The sequence below is a fragment of the Nanorana parkeri genome, unplaced genomic scaffold (assembly GCF_000935625.1).
Source record: "Nanorana parkeri isolate BGI_ZX_2015 unplaced genomic scaffold, ASM93562v1 scaffold301, whole genome shotgun sequence".
Taxonomy (NCBI): Eukaryota; Metazoa; Chordata; class Amphibia; order Anura; family Dicroglossidae; genus Nanorana; species Nanorana parkeri.
In genome coordinates this window covers 483,676-505,963 of record NW_017306569.1, presented here as the reverse complement: position 1 = coordinate 505,963, position 22,288 = coordinate 483,676, and the positions used below count along the sequence as shown (strand labels likewise).

At 40.7% G+C, this 22,288-nt stretch overlaps 1 protein-coding gene across 1 annotated transcript in view; it reads right to left on the bottom strand.

Annotated features, from left to right (window-relative positions):
* LOC108788042 (V-type proton ATPase subunit S1-like) overlaps nt 1-22,288 on the bottom strand; it is a 60,375-nt gene that overhangs the window by 9,624 nt on the left and 28,463 nt on the right. The window contains exons 6-8 of the mRNA XM_018557771.1: nt 20,447-20,532; nt 5,416-5,651; nt 3,866-3,919 (exon numbers count right to left, since the gene is read on the bottom strand). Of these exons, the coding sequence (XP_018413273.1) occupies nt 3,866-3,919; nt 5,416-5,651; nt 20,447-20,532 (376 nt within the window). The remainder of the gene's footprint in view (nt 1-3,865; nt 3,920-5,415; nt 5,652-20,446; nt 20,533-22,288) is intronic.

Sequence of the window (22,288 nt, the reverse complement as noted above, 5' to 3'; positions counted from 1 at the left end):
TGTTGTTCTTTTTAAAGTGGAATTACAAAATATCTTATGGGACTAATATCCTCTAGCAGAGATATTGTTCATTCTGTAGCTGTAATGCCAAATGAAAGGAACTTTATTCATCTTTTGTTTGGACATGAGTAAAAGAACTACTACAATGTAAAGCAATTAAAAACTGTATTCTTAAAGAACTTTAGACATTTTAAAAACTTACCCTTACAGTGAGGCTACTCTCGCATTGCAATTGTAACGTGCTCATTTTGTCTAGGAGGCTGGGAAAAAAAGCCTCCCACAACAGTCAGAGGCAAAACGCTCCCACGGCAAAACGTTCCCACGACAGTTAGCACTCACATCTTTCTACCGAGAGTTAATGCAAGTCAACAGACCTTAGACCACCAGAGCTCAGGGGAAAAGAGGCTACAGGGACCAGCCAGGGATCGAGGAGCAGGTGAGTATGTTTGCTTTATTTGACTCCCCTATACATAATGTGGGAAATTTATCAAAACTGGAGCAGACAAAAACTGGAGCAGCTTCTCACTTCAGTTTGTTCAGTTAATATTTGAAAATGAAACAGAGACGCTGATTGGTTTTCATGCACAGCTGCTCCAGTTTTTGTCTGCTCTAGTTTTGATAAATTCCTCTCAATGAGTACTTAATCCTTGCAGTGTGGAGGTGTAATGCCTTGCCCCGTGGGGTAAGTATATGGATCTCAACTGCGGAGGGTTCCCTCCAATTGGAAGGATGGGGATCAGTTATGCAACTACTCCCTCAATACCCTGTATTTGAAAAAGGCAGAGAGGGAGCTGATTCACATCATACCCCCTGTGTAGTATGAGCGGATCACACTTGTGGTGACCGGTACTGACCGTACTAGCGTCTGGTTGTATACTAGCACAGACAGTGCCAACGTTAGAGTGTTTGGCAATCACTGACGTTTTACTGACAACAATTAAGGAACCTACTTTAAACCGGGTTAAATGGCTTTTAGCTCCAGTACAGATAACAAGGCACAGTGAATTGCGTTCATCTCAACAGCTAATATCAAGCAGGTTTGAGTGGTTATAGTATCAGAAAAGTATAGCAAGGTAAAGTGTATTGAGTTCAACACATCAGCTACTATCAAGCAGGTTTGAGTGGTTATAATATCAGCAAAGTATAGCAAGGCAAAGTGCATTGAGTTCACCAGCTAATACTACCTATGTTCACTGAAGGGCATAAGCCCAGGTACTTGCGCTTTCCCACTCTGGAGAGTGCCTGCTTTGGAAGATTCCGGTGGTAAGGTCTGACTCCTCGGAAGGTCCTGGCCGTGTGGCAAGGTGGACACTGATTGATCAGCGTCCTGCTACAACCAACAGTAGGACGCCGATCAATTAGGCCTTGTTCACACGAAGCGCGGAGCAAATCCGGACCAGAGCAGGTGCAGACCGGATCAAAACTGCGTCCAATGTATTCCTATGGTATTTTGACCTCCAGTTCACATCGCAGCGTGCGGATCCAGACCAGATCCAGACCGGATGAAAAAACTGCTGCAAGCCCTATTTTACCTGCTATGGATCTGGTCTGGAACGCATCGAAAACGCATCTAAAACGCAAAAACGCATGCAAGTGCCTGAAAGCCCATGTTAAGCATGTTTTTTTTTTTTTTTACCCAAACCGGCCCTAAACGCATCAAAAACGCATCCAAAACGCGTCTAAAACGCGGCACAAACCACTGCACTGCATGTGCAGAAACCTGACCGGATCTGGTCTGCATTTGGTGTGAACAAGGCCTTAGTGAGCAGCGGCTTTAAGCCGACTGCTCGAGTGAGATGGGTGGAGTCCCACAGTGCGCCTGTGCAGGACAGAGAATCAGCTCGCAGGTGGAAGAGGGCGGAGACCCGCGGGGCGCATGCGCCAGACGACGCAGGAGCTCAGACCCTAGTAGATGGGATGCTGCGGTGCGCCTGCACAGGGCGCCGTCGGAGACCGCCGGTGGATCGCAACCAGGTATGTCTGTTACAGGAGTTAGCCCTACTGCAAGGGTATGCTTTTAAATTTACTGTAGTTCTTCTTTAAACTAGAAGGTTTTCGTTTGTAATTATTTCTATCACAAGTCTACAAACAAGGGATTTATTTTTCATTTTTGCTAGTTATTCTTTAAAGATTAAGATCACTTTTCAGACCATACTTACTGTAAAGTGATACTAAACTCAGGTATTACCCTTAAAAAAGCATTCAAGTACCTTAACTATTAACAAAAATGTAACATATTTGTGCATCACTTGGATGTAAATCCTCAAATGATCTCTGAATTGGTGCAGCCGCTCGTTGGGGTCGATTGGGGGAGCGCAACATTTTTTTCTGCCCCGGTCGACCATAACTCTGGTTACGCCACTGCACCCATGTTTAGAGTGTAACATGAAACAAGGTCACATAACCACCTCCCGCAACCCACCCCATCCTACCCATTTACCTGAATCATGGGGTTCTTCTCCCTGCAGGCTGCTGTTAAGTTCATACCTTGGTACAGACAGGGACTGGAGCAAGAGACTTCAGGAGTCATTGCATCATGATCCACTGATCGCAGTTGCAGTGCATAAAAGGCTCAAATGCAAAATGTAATAAATGCACTTTTTTTTTTAAATTAATGTGTGTGTGCATTTATTATTTCTTTGTAAAAGCTGGACTATGCCTTTAAAAGTGCCTATAGCCAGTTCAGTTTTAGATAGAATGCAGAACATTTGGAATCTCTAAGGTCAGGTTTTATTGCTTTCTGTGCCCCGGTGGAGAGAGTCATGCTATTTATTTGGTCTCTATTTGTCTCATTGTGCTTAGAACAGAAAGCAATGAGAAGGCAAGATGTCATAGTTGCGTTGATTTTACTGTTTACATTGTTGTACAATGCATCCATTCAGTGCAGAGATCTGGCAGGAGTTACATTATGCTTGCCTGGCCAATCAAGAGGCTGCCGTTGGCAAACCCGGAAGGAGTCTGGGAAAAGATGGCAGCGCGGTGACAGAGAGGAGAGCAGACATCGCAGTGCTGGAGGGGATCGTTTGATAGGTAAGAAGGCCTTAATGTGCTTTAGGCCAGGGTTTTTCTACCTTTTTTCAGAAATGGCACCCTTTAAAATCTTGAGGCACCCTAGTTTAAAATGTTACAACCATAAATGTAAGAATGTAAAAAAAGATGTGTGGTCCCTCCAAAATCCATACCAGACCCTTATCCAAGATAGGGGTCTGGTATGGGTTGGGTTTTAAGGGGGACCCCAGGCAAAAACACACAAAAAGTGGGGTTCCACCCTTTACATCACCATTCTCATCAGAATCCTCCTTTCACATCAGAGTCCCCCTTGACATCAGTAGACCCCTTCATATTAGGAAGCTGCTTCCTCACATAATAGTCACCTCCTATAACATCAGTCCTCCTTCACGTCAAAGGCATGATGCTATGTGAAAATATTGAGGCACCCCTGATGATGCAGAAGGCACCCTGGTTGAGAAAGACTGCTTCAGGCAATTTCATGTAATACCATGCACAGCAGGAATCGGGTTGGGTCTATCTAGAGGCAGAGCCAGCTGTACCCGCCCCGTCCATTCCGCCAGTCAGCGCTGGCGGATTGGAGCGGGGAGGGGGGAATCCAGCCCCTCCCCTGTCACTGCAGAGAGCCGTGACAGGATCGAGAGGTGAGCGAACGCCGGTATGTGTTCGCTCACCTCCCGATCTACTGAGCCGACCTGTGACAGTCTCATTGTCACAGGTTGGCTAGAACTATGAGGTGAGTGAAAAGCACTCACCTCATAGTTCTCCTTTAATAAATCAGCCCCTTAGTGTACTTACTAGCTGTCTGTCCACAGTTTCACATTACATTCTATGTAAAATCATGTTTAAAACACACCTTACTTCAAGACTTGTAAGTCCATTTCCAGGAGAAGAATATATCAGGGATAATCTAAAAAAATAAAAAATAAAAAAAATGATCTTATAACTATAACCACAATTATTTAATGTGTTCTATGTGAGAAAATAATAATGTAAATATTTGAAAAGAAAGCGGTCATTTTACATCATATAGTACTTGACCTGAACAGATGTAGCATTTGTAAACCATTAGAAAATAAAAGAGAATTATTCACATGTAGTTATTTATACAGCTTTATGCAGAAGTGTTGATAAAGGTAGAGGAATTTAACAATCCACAATTACAGAACAGAGAAAACATGAATAGAATTGCGAATTGTTTATAAATAGACCCCAAACAGTTCTGTTGTCTTCTTTCTTCATAGACAGTTATCACCATCCTAAGGCTGCTGTTAAAAGTGTGTTTGCACTTTTACATTCAAATTTGAGAAAACCCCACTATTTGTTTGTCATGTGTTCCTATTCACACAGCATACCTAAAAATAATTAAAAACAAATATTTCTTACCTTTTATATACATCTTTGGAGCAGGCCTTCAGGCAGATTGTAAGCTACTCTGGACAATTTAAAGTGAGTCTGTCCTCAACATATAGCGGGGACAGTGTGAGTTTACTCTCATTACCTAAAATGTTTCCAGATATTTATCCCTTTTTTAGGACAGACAGTGTTCAAATCTAGTTTACAACCGATAATAAAATCTGTCAGCACAGTACAGACAGGGTGCATTATGGCATTAACTCCCCAGCCCCAACACCCCTTGAAATGACACAGAATGGATTTTAAAAATATTTTTTAAGTTATTCTAAATTAATAGGTACACGTTACAATTATAAAATATGTTATCCAGGTTTGGCTGCAAAAGTGGATATACACTTTAAATAGTGACAACCAGGGAGCTAATCTTAAAATGACTTTAACATTGATTTTTTTCTAATAAAAAAAACACACTGACAGTGAGACCCCATTCACACTGAGCTACATAAAAAAAAAGCTTTTTCAGTGCTGATTTGAGCTGAGCGACATTGAGCTACATTGGGCTACAGTGCACATTTTGTCGCACTACGTAGCGCTTCTTTTGGCAGTCTATCAAAACCTATTGGGACCAAATCGTACAAAATCCGCTGGAAAAATAGGTCATGTTTGAGCGACAAGCTTGAGCTACAAGCTACAGGCGACATTGAGCTCTGAGATGTGAACAGCTCCATTGAAATGCATCGGACGAGCTACATTGAGCAATATTTAAGCATTTTTTGAGCGGAAATTGCGCTACAAATCGCTCAGTGTGAATGGAGTCTTATTATATTAGCAGTAGTAGTGATAAAATACAACTCCTAACAGAGCTGACTAAATAAAGCATGTTTTACGTGTTTGTGAACTGATATCTGCAAGTTATGAAGTAAATAAGGTGTTGTATCAAGTAAATAACACCAGAACAAAAGCAAAACAGGTTTGTGAATGGAGCCCCATCTCATGAGTATAAAACGTTGTTGGTTCATTACTTCATACCATTTCTCGGAAATTACTTACGTGGTATTGTAATCAGAACATTGAGATTGGCTAGTGTTTGCTGTACGCGCTCCAAATGTCACATTTGTCAGATCAAATGCTGCTGTGCTATTGGCAGTGATCACAAATTTGGTTGCATATAACAGAATACAGGTGTCTGTTCCATTTGTCACATTTAATGGTGGATATGGAACTGTCACATCAGTGGCCAGCAGCTGTCGTCCATGTTTTTGCACCACGTCAAAACTCTTTGCAACCTTTAACAAATATACACAAAGTTATAAAAAGTAGTTTGACATTATTAAAAGTCCAAATCAGTTGTATAAATCTAATAAACTAATGTAACCAGTGTACTATAAGAATCACTGACTATATATTTTTCTATTACTGCAAACCTCAAATGTGGAAGATGTGCTAAGAAAAATAGTCAAGTGGAGGGCCAAGGACGAGTCACTAGTATTACTTCAAGGCTCCTTTCAGCTGATATTTTCCCTCTGATACCTCATTCTTCGATGTGTCTCCGCGTGGGAGTGGCCATCATGGTGAAGTAGCAAGCACTGCTTTCTCATTTCAGACCCACCTCCTTCATGACTGGTGATCTTATGAGCTGATGAGTGGTGAACTGATTTTATTATATACTACAGCTACACCTTTAAGCTTGTATGACATTTTCTGTCCTGACCATTGATTTCATCGGTATCGGGTACCGCATTTGGTACTTACCTTATATTTTAGGAATAACATTTTTTTACAACTTTATTTGCTCTGCTGGAAGCATTTGATGCATTTGTGTAATAATATGACCATGTATGAAAAACCCCAGATGGGACACAGACTGGATAGCTTAGCGAAATGTTTACTTGCATCTCTGCCACTTAAAGATGAACTCCACCAATTCAAACATGTGTTCAGTAAATCTCATTATGCATATTTTAAAAGAAAATAATGTATAGTAAGTTCTTAAATTTGACTTGATATTAGCCCCTTGTAATCCCGTGTACACCAGAGCTCAGACTGGGAGAAAGTAGAAGCACACAAGGAGCCAATCAGTTATTATTATTATACAGGATTTATATAGCGCCAACAGTTTGCGCAGCACTTAATCAGTTGTGCTCATGCGGATAGTTGGAGAAAACAGAGAGATAAAAGCATCAGTCTTCTGTTTCTCCTTTCACTGTCCATTCACAGGGTGGGGACAGAAAAGCACCTGGTTGTATTATTTAACTGCAGTAGGGAAAAGTCAGGGAATCAGTCTGATTCTGTTGCCTAGTAGGGCTGTGTAAATGAAATACAAATCTATTTGCTGGTAAAACAAAGGTCATATTTATATCTCATCTGTATATATCTGTTTGCCTGGAGTTCAGCTTTAGATGACACATGTCTTGAGATAGACATGGCGCCTTGGTTATCCTTCTAAAAAGGTAAGCTGCCATGCTGGCCAAGTGGCTTCAATACATTCTAAAACTGCCCAACGGCCCATATACTTTCGTTGTGCGATGGTTGTAAGGTGATTAAAATTCTGTACGATCTGCCCATCTTGGACAGGCAGATCGTACTTGCGATCATCGTAAGCCCTCCACGCTGAGGGGAGGGCTACCGATGATTGCAGTGCTGAGCGAGCAGTGTGCGCTTGCGCACACCGGCCCGTGCGGCATTCCTCTTCCGAGCACGCCACCAACCCGCCGAAAATCGTACGATTTTCGGCAGGTTTTCCAGCGTGCTCGGAAGACGAAAGTCGTACGACCTTACAGTAGAAGCGGTCACACGCTGCCCATACACCTTAAGACAGGGGTGCCCATTAGGTAGATCATGATCTACCAGTAGCTCTCAAAGCTGATGCTGTTAGATCACAAAGGGTGTGAATGGTGGCCCCTATATTTATTTAGCTGTGCACACATGATTACCTATTAGCCTGAGTCTGCTGAGCCAAGCTCCCTGACACCTTTCTGGTGGATACTGGTGGTTAAAGTGCTATGTATTACATCAAAGAATATTAGTTTACAAAGCCTGTTGCACTGCACTGTTTGCAAAATACAAGGTGAGCCTGGAGAGAGAGCAAGGAGAGACAGCCAGGAAAGAGAGAGAGGAGGGACAGCCGGGGGAGAAAGAGCAAGGAGAGACAGCCAAGAGAGAGAAGAGAGACAGCCAGGAGAGAAAACGAGGAATGACAGGCAGGAGAGAGAGCGAGAAAAGACAGCCAGGAGGATGAGCAAAGAGAGACAGCCAGGAGAGGGAGCAAGGCGAGACAGCCAGGAGAGGGAGCAAGGAGAGACAGCCAGGAGAGCAAGGAGAGACAGCCAGGAGAGAGAGAGAGAGCGAGGGAGGTTTTTTTTTCGTTGGTAGATCTCATGTAGCTCGTCATTTGAAAAGTAGATCTTAATGCAAATAATTGTGGGCACCCCTGTCTTAAGACAATGACCCGGAATGAGTGTGCAGAAGAGGACTTGCAACTTCCTGTTATTCGTACTTGTTCCAGGCGACTCAAGTGATTTAAATCAGTGGGTAGGCATATCAGCTAGGTGATTAGCATTTGCAGAAGGAGGTCATCAGTGGTGGCACCCATATTTCTCTTATGGCAGGTTTACAGTATAGGTCTATGAGGAATCATTTGCCATGCACCATCCAGGAAATGTGTATGGGTAGGTGTGGTGTAAAAGAGATTATCTAGTCCCAGGCCATGGTAATTTTATAGGAATTCTAACCACTTTAAACTGGTTAAGCTTAGTAAAAATTGCTGAATAATTTTAAAAAATGGCGCAATTCCAATTTCTATTTTTGTTCTGGTGCACAGACAGTTCATTAAAAGGAATAGACTGCGTTAAGAGAATCCACGTGAAAGTGTGACATACGCTAGGGACCGGGATAGCAAGGGACAGGAAAGGTGTGAATGCACCTTAAGACTTTAAACACCTTTTGTTTTAATGCATCTGTAATGTATTTAGCTGATTTAAACTGAAAGCTTAATCAGGCCTTAAGGTCTTCCTTTAGGGGTTAAGTTAAAGTGGAACTAAACCCTTCAATATTCACCTCCCCTCCAGCAGGCTCCCTCACCAGTGGCAACATCTTTTCTCCGCTTCTTCCAGGTTTGCGGTGTTTGGTCATCTTTCTTGGCTTAGACAGAATGACGTAACTCCCGTATACGAGAGTCCAATCATCCCGGCACCAAAGCATCTTGCAAGGAGGAAGGTAAGAAACCTTTTTCACCAAAGAGATATTTTTTTTTTTCACTCTTGGCACTAATTTTCTACTCTGCTCGGTACATCGGAGGTGCCGAGCCGAAAACCACTCAGCGGCATTCCGATATTCACTCACTGGCGTTCGCCCCTATGATAATAGGGGCGAACGGCAGCGAGTGAGATGCCGGAGCTTGCCAGAGCTTCGGCTCCGTGGATCCAGATGTTGGAGCGGCTGAGTCGAAGTCCCTTTGCACTTCTGCTCAGCGTTCGGCTGACCGAAGGCAGCCAATGTACAGCTGATTTCAGCCCATGTATGGCTGAAATCAGCCTTACTGAGCCGGAGTGATTAGCCGAACGTTGTTCGGCTCTGTTCACTTTGGCTCGGTTATTCACTCAGCTTGTGAATAACCCTGTAAGTGTTAAGGTGGAAGAGAGTCCTATTTTAGAGATTTAGAAAGGACACATTAGATTCCATCCACAAAGCTTTAACACAAGGATAAGTAATCTCATATTAGCCATGTGATTATTATTTTTCAAATCTCATTGGCCCTAAAGTGGAACTAAACCCTCCTATTCTTTTGCAGCCAAAGACGGCATCGTCTTATCCTTTATTTAGATCTTCAGTTGCTATGGTGCTGCACATGTGGTCAACTATGACACCAGCCATTTGAGGGCTTGAAAGTTTGGTTGAGAGCTGACATAAGGACATTGACAACTATGACAGTTATCACCAGAGGTATTCCATGAATTTAACTGTTTTGGGAAACCCATACATCAATGGGTTTAGACCCACTTTAATTAAATATAACTGTCACTAAGTAACTAGTGTCCTTATCTTGGTGTGTTAGCTTTCTAAACTGAGCCTATTGCATGTTAAAAACAGGTAAAGTGTTAGTGTAAAGAGTAATATTTTTGTATTATTTAATTTTGGATAGAATGGGGAAGGATTGGAGCTCATGTCAGTTTTGGCTGCAGCCAGAGGTTCTATTGAAAAGATTCCTATAGTTCCTGTCTGGTGAAAAGGTTGTTCCCAGGACAGGAAGCAAGGGGAATCTCTCTAACAGCAATGCAGACCAGAGTAAATACTCTTTATTAAGTTAAGTAGGGGACTGTCAGCTTTTTATTGTGATCTGTTTCCCTGTTGCAGATATTCCCTTACTACTTGTTTGATAAAATGGTACCCCCAGGAAATTAGGGGACATCTCTTTAATGGAGCCCTGGACAGCAGTAAAGCTGAGAGGGGTTCTAACCCTTTCTCATTCTATTCAAAACCCCCAGAAAATTTTGGGTATAGATACACTTTAAGAGAGCTTAAGGATATTCACCTGATCTCAATGCCAAAAGGTCACGTGCCAAAGACTGGTACACCAAGCACTTAGTGTCAATAATAATGTATCATGCAACAAGACGTATGTGTGTCATGACTTTCTATCAAAGCTTACTTAGTGTAATTTGTCTAGAAGTAAGTGATGACATACTATAAGGGCTTGTTCACACCAAATGCGGTGCGTTCCAGAGTGGTAGCTGCTGGAACGCACTGCAATCGCTCACAAAACTCCCCCCCCGCGTTCAGGGGCGGGAGGGGGTGTGGCGGTGCATTAAAGTAAATGGCACTGCAGCCATGCCCCCCTGCCCGCAGTGCGATCGGAAAACGCAACAAATGCTGCTTGCTCTTTTTTTTGCGTTTTTGCAGTGGAACAGAACGCAGGCAATGTTTTGCCACGCGTCCGATCGCACTGCGGGCAGGGGGGCATGGCTGCAGTGCCATTTACTTTAATGCACCGCCACACCCCCTCCCGCCCCTGAACGCGGGGGGGGAGTTTTGTGAGCGATTGCAGTGCGTTCCCGCAGCTACCACTCTGGAACGCACCGCAATTGGTGTGAACAAGCCCTAAGCATTTTGTCACTGAAACATTAAAAGAAATACTCATGGAACAGATGAGGTGAGATCTATTTCTATTTTTTCATGAACTGAAGGTTACAAAACATCATTTCTATTTTCACACTTCTTCATTTTCCAAGGGAAAGAGGTTTTTCTGATGAAGTCTATGACATAACCTTGCCTTCAGCCTATTTAGTTAATTAAAAACCCAAGATACTTGTGACCAGACAAAACACTATAGGAGTTTCCTCCATCAACTTTGACACAAATTTCCCAACAGAAACTTCCAAGCGATGCTACCAGGTTGTAAAGTGTAACATCTTAAACAGAACATAAAAATATAGGAATACTTAGATAAGTAGATGATCAAGGGTCAGTTTCTTTGCAGATACTGGAGAGTTAAACTACCTAACTGTTTTTTTATATCCCTTGGAATCTCCAGTATTGGAATCTCTGCACTTGTGGTCCCAGGCCTTTACGTTTGACACACCAACAAGTAAGTATTTCTGTCCCTGCTAGAGTTTTAATGTAACTCCTAATTTGGACAATGCAAAAGGTAGTGCAGGAGATCCCAAAACATCAGGGTGTATAGAAAAAACGCCATCATAGGGGTATTTTACCTGTGAAGTCTCCAAGGCATATAAGAAGCCTAAGGGTGACTCCACTACTCTGTCCATATGACTTTTGGGTGGACTGGCCCTTTTAATTTAGAACATTCTACAGATTTCTTGCATTACTTTAAGGGCAAATGATCTTAATTTTGAGGGTGAGAGTTCTAAGGAGGAATGCATAGCTGTCATGGTACAAATGGTTGCTTTTCATTTAACATTCATGATTTTCAGTCTGTTCAACTCTATCTGCTGATTGATGCTTCAAACTGTACTAGAGAAAAAGTTTAATTCACTAAGCTTATAGCACATGTGATATTTTAACATGTGATTAATTTTTTATTTTCAGCCGTGTGACTGTTTCTTTTCAGTTCTAATTGGTTGTCATTGCTAAAAAAATACCTGTTGTTATGACAAATAAGAATTGTTATAACAAAAATAACATGCATAGACATCCTTATAACAAGGAAATCTTTAACAAATCCCATGACAACATTTTTGACACTTACAAATATTTGGGTTGTAGCTAAATACGCATTCATTTACATCTCTGCACAGGCTAGAGTGGAGGAGATTTTCTGCTGATAAAGTGCATTGCTTGATAAGTGGTCTCGTAGGAATGAAGTCTGTGGCTAGTATTTCTTTATTTTATAATAACATATTTATTCGTAATATCTGTTTTATGAATTCTGACACTTCTATAGGAACGCTTAAATGTGCTATGTTTTGTTGTGTTGACGAAGTAAACATAGGCAATGTTCTTACTACATAAATTAAGCTTTTGCAAACAAATCAATAAATGGACACACATTAATCAAAGAGAACAAATGTGCATTTAATGTTTTTTCTGCATTGGAGCCTACAAAGCATTGCAACCGCAATCAGTGGATCACGAGTGCAATGCTCTGGCTTGTTCAGACAGTTCCTCCCGGTCCCTGTCTGTACCAAGGTATAGACTTTCAGTTACAGGTACAGTACAGGAGGAAGTATGAATGAACTACATGGGCAGTGATGTCACCACATTTGTACTCCATTGAGAACTACAGGAGGCGGATGGTACATGTAGTCTCTCCATTCACAGATCCTGTCAATTTTTAATATATTCAGAATACTGTGGAAGAAGAACCCCAGTGACAACTCTGTCACCTTGAGTATCGCACAGGATGCATGGCCATTGGTGGCACCAACAAAATCCATTATAGAGAAAAAGCAACACTGCGCTGATCTTTTATCTATAATAGGTTATTATAACAGCCTGTGATTTGTTCTGGAGATGCCCGCTTCCCTAATTTCTTGTCCTGCTGTTATGGGCTGTCTTAAGGACAGGAAATGAGGTGAAATCTCCACAACAAGGTCGTGGATGGCACTTTTTTAGACTTTTTCCAAGTTTAAATCTAAAAAAAAAAAATATTTTGGGCTGGAGATGAAGGAAGGGGTATTAGTAACTAAAAGAAGCACTGGATTTAAAAAAAAAAAAGTTAATATTGTAAATAACATTCATTTATAAATGTTTAACTGAACACACAAACTCCTTTTAATGTCAATACAGCTCCCTTTTATTATTTTACTTTGTTAAACATCTCCAATACTGTAAATAGGAGTCACAAAAGATTAGGCAATGTGTTCACACTAGTTTGTTAAATATTAAGAAAAGAATGTTGTGTAAAAGTACACATTGTCCAGAAGAATGTATTTCTTTGGGAGAATGAAATTTGACACAGCAGAATTTTGCTAACAATAAATGATTACCTTTACCTGGACAATGATTGCTGAAACCTGAGTGTATGCACTGCAAGCCTGTTAAAACTTTAATCAATGTCTCATACAAATCTGCCAAACTGTAAATGTTCTACTTTATTGGAGAACTGGCATACAGGATAAAACAAACTGTCTCTGACCCCATTAAATGTGCCTGTTGTCTTAACAACAGGGGAAGCTGAGGAAAAAGGATAGAATTAATGTTCACTATTACAAAACTATAAAGTCCTCAAGATGGACTATTATAAGCTCTATGTCCGTAGAAGTGAATCTGTTACTTTAAGGTGAAGATTTCATCTTTTATTTCGATGCAAATGAATGTCTTTGAAAAAATTGTCATTGTGTGCTTGGACAATCTTTTAGTTTATATCTTCAGCCAGTCCTTGGTTTTGTTAGTACCCCCTTAAAAACCTATTGACGCCATAGGCCCTATTGATACCTGCGAATGGGCAAAGATTGCATCAGTCTTATGCGCTCTGCTGTGGTTGGGAGACGCAAGTAAGTTTGCACAGCTCATGATTACCTGTGGGGGCACAAACAACCTGAGCCCAGATGCAGCCACAGTTGCCATTGGATTATACAGCACCTCCTGCTTGCATGAAGGAATTCCTGACGCTGAAATGTTATTTTACACTTCCACTCAAGGTACCAATTGCAGGTGTGAACGGGGCCCTAACTGGAAGTGTAAAATTACATTTAGTGACCATTTTGGATTTGGCCTACTTAAAGACACATGAGTGACAGTCTTCCTGATGTATGGGAGCTGTCTAATCACCTAGCTGAAACCCTGGAGTACCAGTAAGACATACTGTCAATGAAATACACAGACTGCAGATCTGATAATGTGGCTGTGCCTTTTTTCAACAGCTGGAGGTCTACACAATTCTTGCCCATTATTTACCTGTTTTAAGCCAAAATGTCATTGTTCACATTTGCTCTCTTTATCACAGTGATTTGTGCACAGAATCAAATGAGATTTGTCCATGCAGAAATTTAAAGTGCTTCTTGCTTTGACATGGATTTCCTTATCCATTAGCATGCTGAATGGTACCATCCATCCTCTTCTTGGATTGCACCTCTCACCCTTAGCACTGTCACTTAAAGATGAACTCTGGGCAAAGTTTTTCTTAACCTTTGCAGTGGGGCTACCTCCATGAAACAGTTATACTCACCTAATCCTCCAAGCCAGCTTGTTCTTAGACCGGTCCTTCCAGTCTCACTCCCCCTCCACTGCAGCTGTCTAAGGACCCTGAGTCATCATATTCTATACACAGTTTATAGGACTTACGGACACAGAGGGACATAACATCACTGGAGCATAAGAGGAGAGAGGCTGGAGGTAGCGCTGTCACAGCCGGCCGGCTTGGAGGATCGGGTGAGTATTTGTTATTCTGCTCCCTAGACCAATATGAGCACTAAACCCTTGCAGTGCGGGGGTAGCGCCACTGCAAGGGTTAATCAAAATTGTGCCTGGAGTTCTTCTTTAAGTGGAGTACAAAGATGACTTTTCCATGACAAAGGGTATGGAAAATGATACTGTTGCTGTATGTTGTGGCATTTTATTCTGGGCATACGCTTTATATTCTGAATGTACAATCTCCTTTAGGCTGGCCAAACATTTTAGAATCTGATTGTATGTATTATATATCGCAAGGTTGGCCCTTGTACCACAACATAGTTGTTGGTAGATTGAAACATGGTTGTACAATTAGACTGTAATGTGTATGGCCAGCTTTAGATTTACCACAGCTATGTAATGTAACAGCCTACCTAAACAATCCATTAAGTTTCTATGCAATCAGGCAAACCCTTGTACCACACAGCAGTTGGTACAATCAGACTGCAACATATTGTAAGCTTTATTTGTAAAGACTTGTAAGGTTAATGATAGGTGCACTTTCATATTAAAATATTTATTATTAGGGATGCACCGATACTGTTTTTTCAGTATCGATTACGAGTATCGATATTTATCTTTCGTGTTTGCCGATGCCAAGTACCAACACCAGTACTGCCACTAGCATAGAGCCGGCTTCCTGGCCAATCAGAAAGACGGGTTAAGTGTCATTGCCCGCCGCCCAGCTTCATGAGTGCAAAGTGAAGCTGGCTCCATGTTCCCTCAGGGCACTGGCGGTCAGAGGAAGTATCAGAGCATTTGGCCGATTATTCGTATAAGTATCAGTATCGGTGCATCCCTATATTTAATTCAGGTATTTATATAGCGCCGACAATTTACACAGCGCTTTACATAGTTGCACATTCACATCAGTCCCTGCCCTCATCGAGCTTACAATCTAATATATTACAAAAATAAACATAGAAACTAAATACACTTATAAAATAAATATGCTTTTTTAATGGTTACAGAGAAGTTAAATCTATAGACTGCTATCCTTCCAAATTCTGACTCTGCTTACCTGAAACCAAAACAGTAGCCAGTTTGCTATCTAGCATGCACGATAACAACAAAAAAGAGCTAATGTATCATCAATAACTATTGTATTGTTTAATTATTATTCAAAAATGTTAAGCAGTTTTTCACCTTAGCCACTATCTCATAGCAGACTGTAATGTTAGACAATGTGTCACACAGAAGTAAATAAGTTTCTATAGTTAGTTAGAACCAGACTGATGCAGTTTTTTCCTGGAAAAAAAATCACTTAGAAATAAATGTAAACATCACATACGCCACGTGTTTTTTATTGAAATCCTACCTCAGCATTTAATATAATTGTACCATTGTTAAATATAATTTGCTATTCAGAGAAATAATGTACCGGTATATTTGTTTGTGGGCTCATTGCTGAATACAAAAACAGTTAAATACAGTCATTGCAACTTCTAAGTCCATCAAGTGTTTTAATCTTAATTTAGTGCAAAGGTCCACTTTTATTGAAAGTGGATATAAATTGTCTAAAGTCAGCCATCCAAGTGATCCAGTCATTGTCACTATGTGTGAAGAAATAAAAAAGGCACTCTGGGAAACTGGCATTGGTAAGAAATAAGTTAGCATGGAAAGTTTATTACTGTTTTCTGCTGACGTAACAGAAGTGATCAGAGATAAGATAAAATGTAACAGTGCAATTCTCCACTGTGATACATTGGCCTTATAGTGCTATCTGGATGCTGGTATTTTTCGGCATAGAGTTCCTGGTGCTGCGAGCTATGCACTACCCTAAGCCTTTCTGTACACTAACACTAATCCTTCCTGTAACCTAAACCTTTGCGCATACCTTCCATGATGTGAACTCAATGTAGTTTAATGATCCAACACTAAAACTTTTTTTTTTAGTTATGGATAGAGTAAGGGGGTGGATCCCTGTCACCTTTTCTTTTTACTGTTTTTACTTTTTTTTATCTGTGTCCCATTGGGGAGATTTCCATTCATTTTGTTTCTGACAGCCACAACAGGAAGTGAGAGGAAATCTCTTATTCCTGTTCTGATGACAACCCAAAATGTATGATTTATTATCACTTTCAGTGATAACGCTCACCAGAGGGGATGAATCCACCTAACAGGGACCCAGACAGCAATAAAAACCTGACAGATGTTCTAATCCTTCTCCACTCTATCTAACACTAAAAAGTTTTGGCTTCTATTGAAATCCACTGCACCAAAAGATACCTGTACCAGGATCTTGACATTGGAAACAACTGTGCTTACTGCTTCACAAGAATTAGTTATGTCTTCCCCATTATGCATTGCGGTAATAGATGTGCATGATAGTTGATATTTCACCTCTGGATACTCACAAACTCACATGAATAGCCATCATTAGCATTTATAACTCTTCATTTGATATCTTATGATACTAGAGCAGCAAGCAACCACTCTATAAAACCTTCAGAACATTTCAAGGGTCACTGCCACAAGCCTTATACAGCATATGAGGCACTCAAATTGCACAACATGCCACCGAATTAAACACATCTAGGATAAGCAGCTTAGAATTCTAACAAAAAGCCTAGTCACACTAGCCCATCCTCTACTGTAAAATAGTGCGTTTTAGCAGATGGATTAGTGTGTTGTGACAGCTCAAGAAGTGTCCCTGTTTTTGTTGTGCAGAAAAATGCACCTCACCGCTATAGTGTGAACATATTGAAGTTAAATAGTTTGATACATAAGTGTAATTATAGCAGATTGCATTGTATTCTGTGTATTCTGTGTAAATGTCATTTTTCACTTTTGAATTTCCCGCCGGCTCCGCCCCGTTTTGACGCCCAAAAACGAAAGTAAAACCCAGATGCCGGCATCGGCCGGCCGCGTACAGCGGAGGACAACGCGGGCTCGCAGGGACAAGGTAAATGTCACTTTTCTGTGCATTCCTGAGTCTGGCTCGGGGTTACTGCTCCTGGTACTGAAAGTTAACCCCTAGCCAGACTCGGGAATACCGCCAGGGAGGTTAATCATATCTGCTTTTATCTTATCCTAGGGAACGTATTGTGCTTTTTTTATAATTATTTTTTAGTCAGGTGTATATCAAATATTGCTTTTGTATGTTTCATATTTATATTCCTAGCCAATAGGTAGACATGTAGTTTCTGTTTTGACTTGTGTACGTTTTACTTTTTAGCCGTACAGTTGAAAAAAGCATGTTGTTTACCAATCTCAGTAGCTCAAGCTTTAATCTACACAGATAATTGAATGCATCATAGGACTCAGAGTCACAGTCAGAGAGTGGGAGTCTGAAGGAACACAACTTCTGTTATGTTTCCCTTTCAGTAATCCTAAAATGTTCTGTAACACTACTGTCCCAGCACACCATGTATTAAATGTGTTGTCCTAAAATAAATACAATTTAAAAAAATTTAAATTGTATTTCCACTTGAATTACATCTAATGGTCAAAGTATTGTAAAAGTAATGAAATGAAGTACATCGATTGCGTATTAAGACTAATACAGGAGTTAGAGGAATGTATATATGTATAAATAAAGGAACAATGACAGCTTAGTACAGCCTTATGACAGCATCCATGCAGGGGGAATGAGAAGCGAAAAAACACTCTCCCACCTCTGGCAAAAAGACAAAACCTGTGACCACCTAGCAAAGCAGAGCTGTGACTTGTCTGGAACTTTGCTAATATAAAAGGACAGGCGCTCCCTCACTATTTCGAAATATGTATAGTAGTTTTGCCAAATGCATTCTCATTGTCACAGATGTATTAGCCAAGGGGGTTTCCTGTAGGATTTATCATAACTTGTTACGACTTGTCATAAGAAAAGCAGAGATACTCAAGAGCAACAGAAACACAAGTTCCATACTTTCAAGGGCAAATCATCACGGCCAGATTTCTAACAATGGGCCCATAGGTACACAACCATTGCTGTCCGTGCTAACACCTTTCTGCTGGGATAATTTGCTTTACACTGAACATTTTTGTTTTTACTTGCCATAACCTGGCTTAAAGTATTGTGACAACGTCTAAAACATCTTGTATACGATGGATGTATTTCTACTGATGTAAAAAAAAAAAAAACATAGAGCATAAGAACCATACAGGAAAAAGTTACCTATAGGTACAGGCCTATTTTGCCTAATGCTAAATGCAGTCATGCATACCATACAATACTGAAGGTTTTTAAACTGAAGTTCTAAGTTCTAAAACTTTATGATTATGATTAAAGACTGTCACCTTACTCATTCAGGGAATGACTCAATTCGGTTTGGGTTTCGGATTTGGACGAAATCCAAATTGTCTTTAGTTTTGGATGAGTTCAGGAATATTCGTTGCGATTACCACAGAAAACCATATACAGATATTAATACTAAAGCTGAATCTCCTAGACCCGAATGGCATTCGCAATCCGGATTTCTGAGTTGCATTCGGGAGCTATTGAATGCCATATATATATATTACTAAAAATGAGGCTCCCAGACGCGAATGGCATTCAGGAGCTCCCGAATGCAATTCAGAAATTCGGATTCCACATGCAATTCTCAGCTTTAGTATAATATGTATATACTGTATATGGCTCCCATGTTGCCGTAACGAAAATTCATGTTCAGCCACATTCGGCTGCATTAAACCGAAAAACACATCTGATTGGCCAGAAAAGTCACATGTCCGATTCAGTTTCGTTTTTTTGCACAAAATCCAGACGGGACCCGAAATTCAGAAACAGAAATTCGGATTCAGAAATTCTGATGTGTCCGTGTGTCCGAATTTCACAAAACTCGTCCAAATTTTGATTCGGAACTAAACGATTCGCACATGTTTAGTGTCTTTGCGAAGGGGCCCACTAACCAACTGATACTCACCTTTCCACTGCGTGTATGCTGCTTTTCCTCCATTACAGCCATCGCTAAAATCCCCAGTGTTGGCTGGTGTCAGATGCTAGAGTGAGTGGTGACGCCTTTCCCACTTCGTACTGTCACATAGGAGGGAATCACTTGCTCCTCCGTGCCCGAAAGTACCAGGTATTGTTGACAGAGAAAGGAGCAGTAGGTGAGTGCTAGAAAGCTGAATATAAGTGGGTTGGGGGGGGTCACATTTGTAGAGATACTATCACTTTGCCCTAAATGGGCAAGGTGACAGTTCCCCTTTAAGCACTCCTCAGTGTGAAACGCGTATAATAAACCCTCCCATTTCTTCATGTGGTTTTATAGATCATCTTCTTTTTTTTTCCTAATATGAAGGTTTTTGTTACATACTCAGCACGCACTTTAAGCCTTATACAGCAAGCAATCACAAATTGTTAAATTGGTCTCAACTGACTTCTATATAGTTGCTGGTGTCAGGATCCAAGCAAGGTTTTCCTGCTATTTCTGCCCATTGTGGTTAGCGGATTTCTCCACGCAATAGTAATTTGTAGTGTCAGTAGAAATTGCAGTGTGCAGTTTTCTCAGCAACAATAAATATGTGTCCCTTGCAATCTAATGTCCCCTGAGGTGGGATTGTAAATCACTGGTGTTCTGAATAGCAGGGTACCATAAATGAATGATCTGTATTGAGCTGTCACAGGGCTCCCTGTAATTTGTAACGAGCATACTACATCATATCTTCTCACAATTCCCAAAGTGCGAATTTATTAGCAAAATATATTGGCAAGGACAAGACTGTAATATACAACTAATCACTGGTATCCATCTTCACCTCATCAGATGCTCTGAACATATCAGAAAAGGCTTGTTGCTGTGATCCCATCTGTTTGTAACATGTTAGGCTATTACTCCATAAAAAGGTTATATGAGAAAAGCTTCAAGAAGCCTTTAACCCTTTCATTACTAGGGAGACCAAATCCTACTCATGGCTGGTTCCCCCGGCAGTATTTCCTGGTGCCAAGTATGCTGTGGTAGTATGCTGCCATGGATTGGTGCCAGGAAAGTAAAATTACTGGTAGGTATGATACAATGTTCTGCTTTACTAGAGCCAGCATGGCCGAATACTACCAAATGTAGGGTTTTTTTTTCATATTACTGGCTGAAGTGTCTTTTGAATCGCAGTCTTCTGAATTGTGCATTCATAAATTACACCCATAATTTGAATTCAGTTACTCACTCATCACCCAAGACATAGCTCTCCAGAAGGCCGTTGGGCAGAGGAAGACATACAATTTAGCTTTGGGTCCCAAGCCTATGTAATATTAGCTCTGTCACTGCCATCCATACACTTCTATTTGACTTACCTTTGATGGTTTCAGTCCAGTGTAAATGGCAGTAAAGTTGACTCCACTGTCTTGTAGGGTTTTTGTGATCTTTGCAATGTGTTTATCTGTAAATTAAAGAAGAATGTTATTTTACACTATAATCAGATTTTAGGTATTACTATAACTAGGGATAAGCAACCTTGGCACTCCAGTTGTCGTACAACTACAAATCCCATCATGCTAATGCCTCTGGGAGCCATGCCAGTGGCTGCAGAGTCTTGCAGTGACTCGTGGGACTTGTAGCTCTGCATCAGCTAGAGTGCCAAGCTTGCCCACCACTGTCTTGTAGGGTTTTTGTGATCTTTGCAATGTGTTTATCTGTAAATTAAAGAAGAATGTTATTTTACACTATAATCAGATTTTAGGTATTACTATAACTAGGGATAAGCAACCTTGGCACTCCAGCTGTGATACAACTACAAATCCCTTCATGCTTCTGCTTCTGGGAGCCAAGCCAGTGGCTGTCAGAGTCTTGCAGTGCCTCGTGGGACTTGTAGTTCCACATAACCTAAAGTGCCAAGGTTGCCGACCACTGCGAAAGTCTGGCCCAGTACAAATATATTATACTCTATACAATATGTGAAGGGCCTACCAATAACATTCACAACCATGTAACATGTAAATGTTTCCACCCCTATACAGAGAGGTTGAGTTTTATGCATATTTTCTGCACAGCCTAATCATATGTGTAAACTGTCATTGGAGGCAAATGTGGGAATACCATACAGGAAGTCAGCTGAAGAGCAGAAAATATTGCCATATATCTTCAGTGCCGATATTCTCCCGACATTTCTGCTTAGATATCCATGAATGTCATCGAAACCTCTTTTCCATAAACTAGGTTATGAAAACAAGGTTATGAGAAAAAAACCTGTTAAGGTTACATTCACACTTGGATTAGATGTGTTTAAAATGATTTTCTAAACACATATACATGCATCTAATGATTTCCAATGGATCCAGTCACACATTGTGTTTAGAAATGCTTTTATCTGCAGTCAGTTTAGCTGCGTTTAGAAAAAAATTGAATTTGATTTTAACTTCTAAACGCACCAAAGCGCATGTAAACGTGTGTAATTGCAAGGCACATTTATTTACAGAAATCTCATTGGCTACTGCAAAAAACTGTTTCAATGAACAAAAAACAGATGCATCTAAACGCATATATGTGTAAAAGGTTGTAAACACATGTCAGTTTCAGCATCTAGAAGCATAAACAAAGCATCTAGCCAGACAGAACAGCTACTGTAGCTCAAATTGCTGACAAAGTTAACACTGGTTCCAATAGAAAGGTAAGCAAATAAAATTAAATAAAGTTAAATGCCAGTCTGTTTGTTTTTTTACATAGACATCAGTGGTGAGGTCTTTGCTTTTGTGTTCCAAAGTCTGCACTCTTGACACGGTAGAGGGGTATCTATTGGATGTCCAATGTCTTATGTTGTTTCATTCCAAATTGAAAATAGAGCTGGGAACTATAGCATGGATCCCAACACTTGAGTAAACAAAAGATATGAAAAGGGGCGATTTAGTTTATCAATATCCACCTTATAACAAATGCCATGCTTTGGTAGATTGATATCTCCTCTATCTGACGCTACACTGGGTGCGGAAGTGCAGGCTGTTTTTTTGTTTTTTTGTCATTTTGGTGTCACTCCCTCTGAAAAGCTGTGCAATCGATGATGGACCGAGAGCCCGACAGTTGCACAAGAGAGGAGGGGACCCAGCGTTATACATACCTTATCCTGCCGGATTAACGTCACCTCCTCTCTTTGCCAGCATCTGTCACCTAGATGGTGGGTAAATGTGCGTGATGACATCACG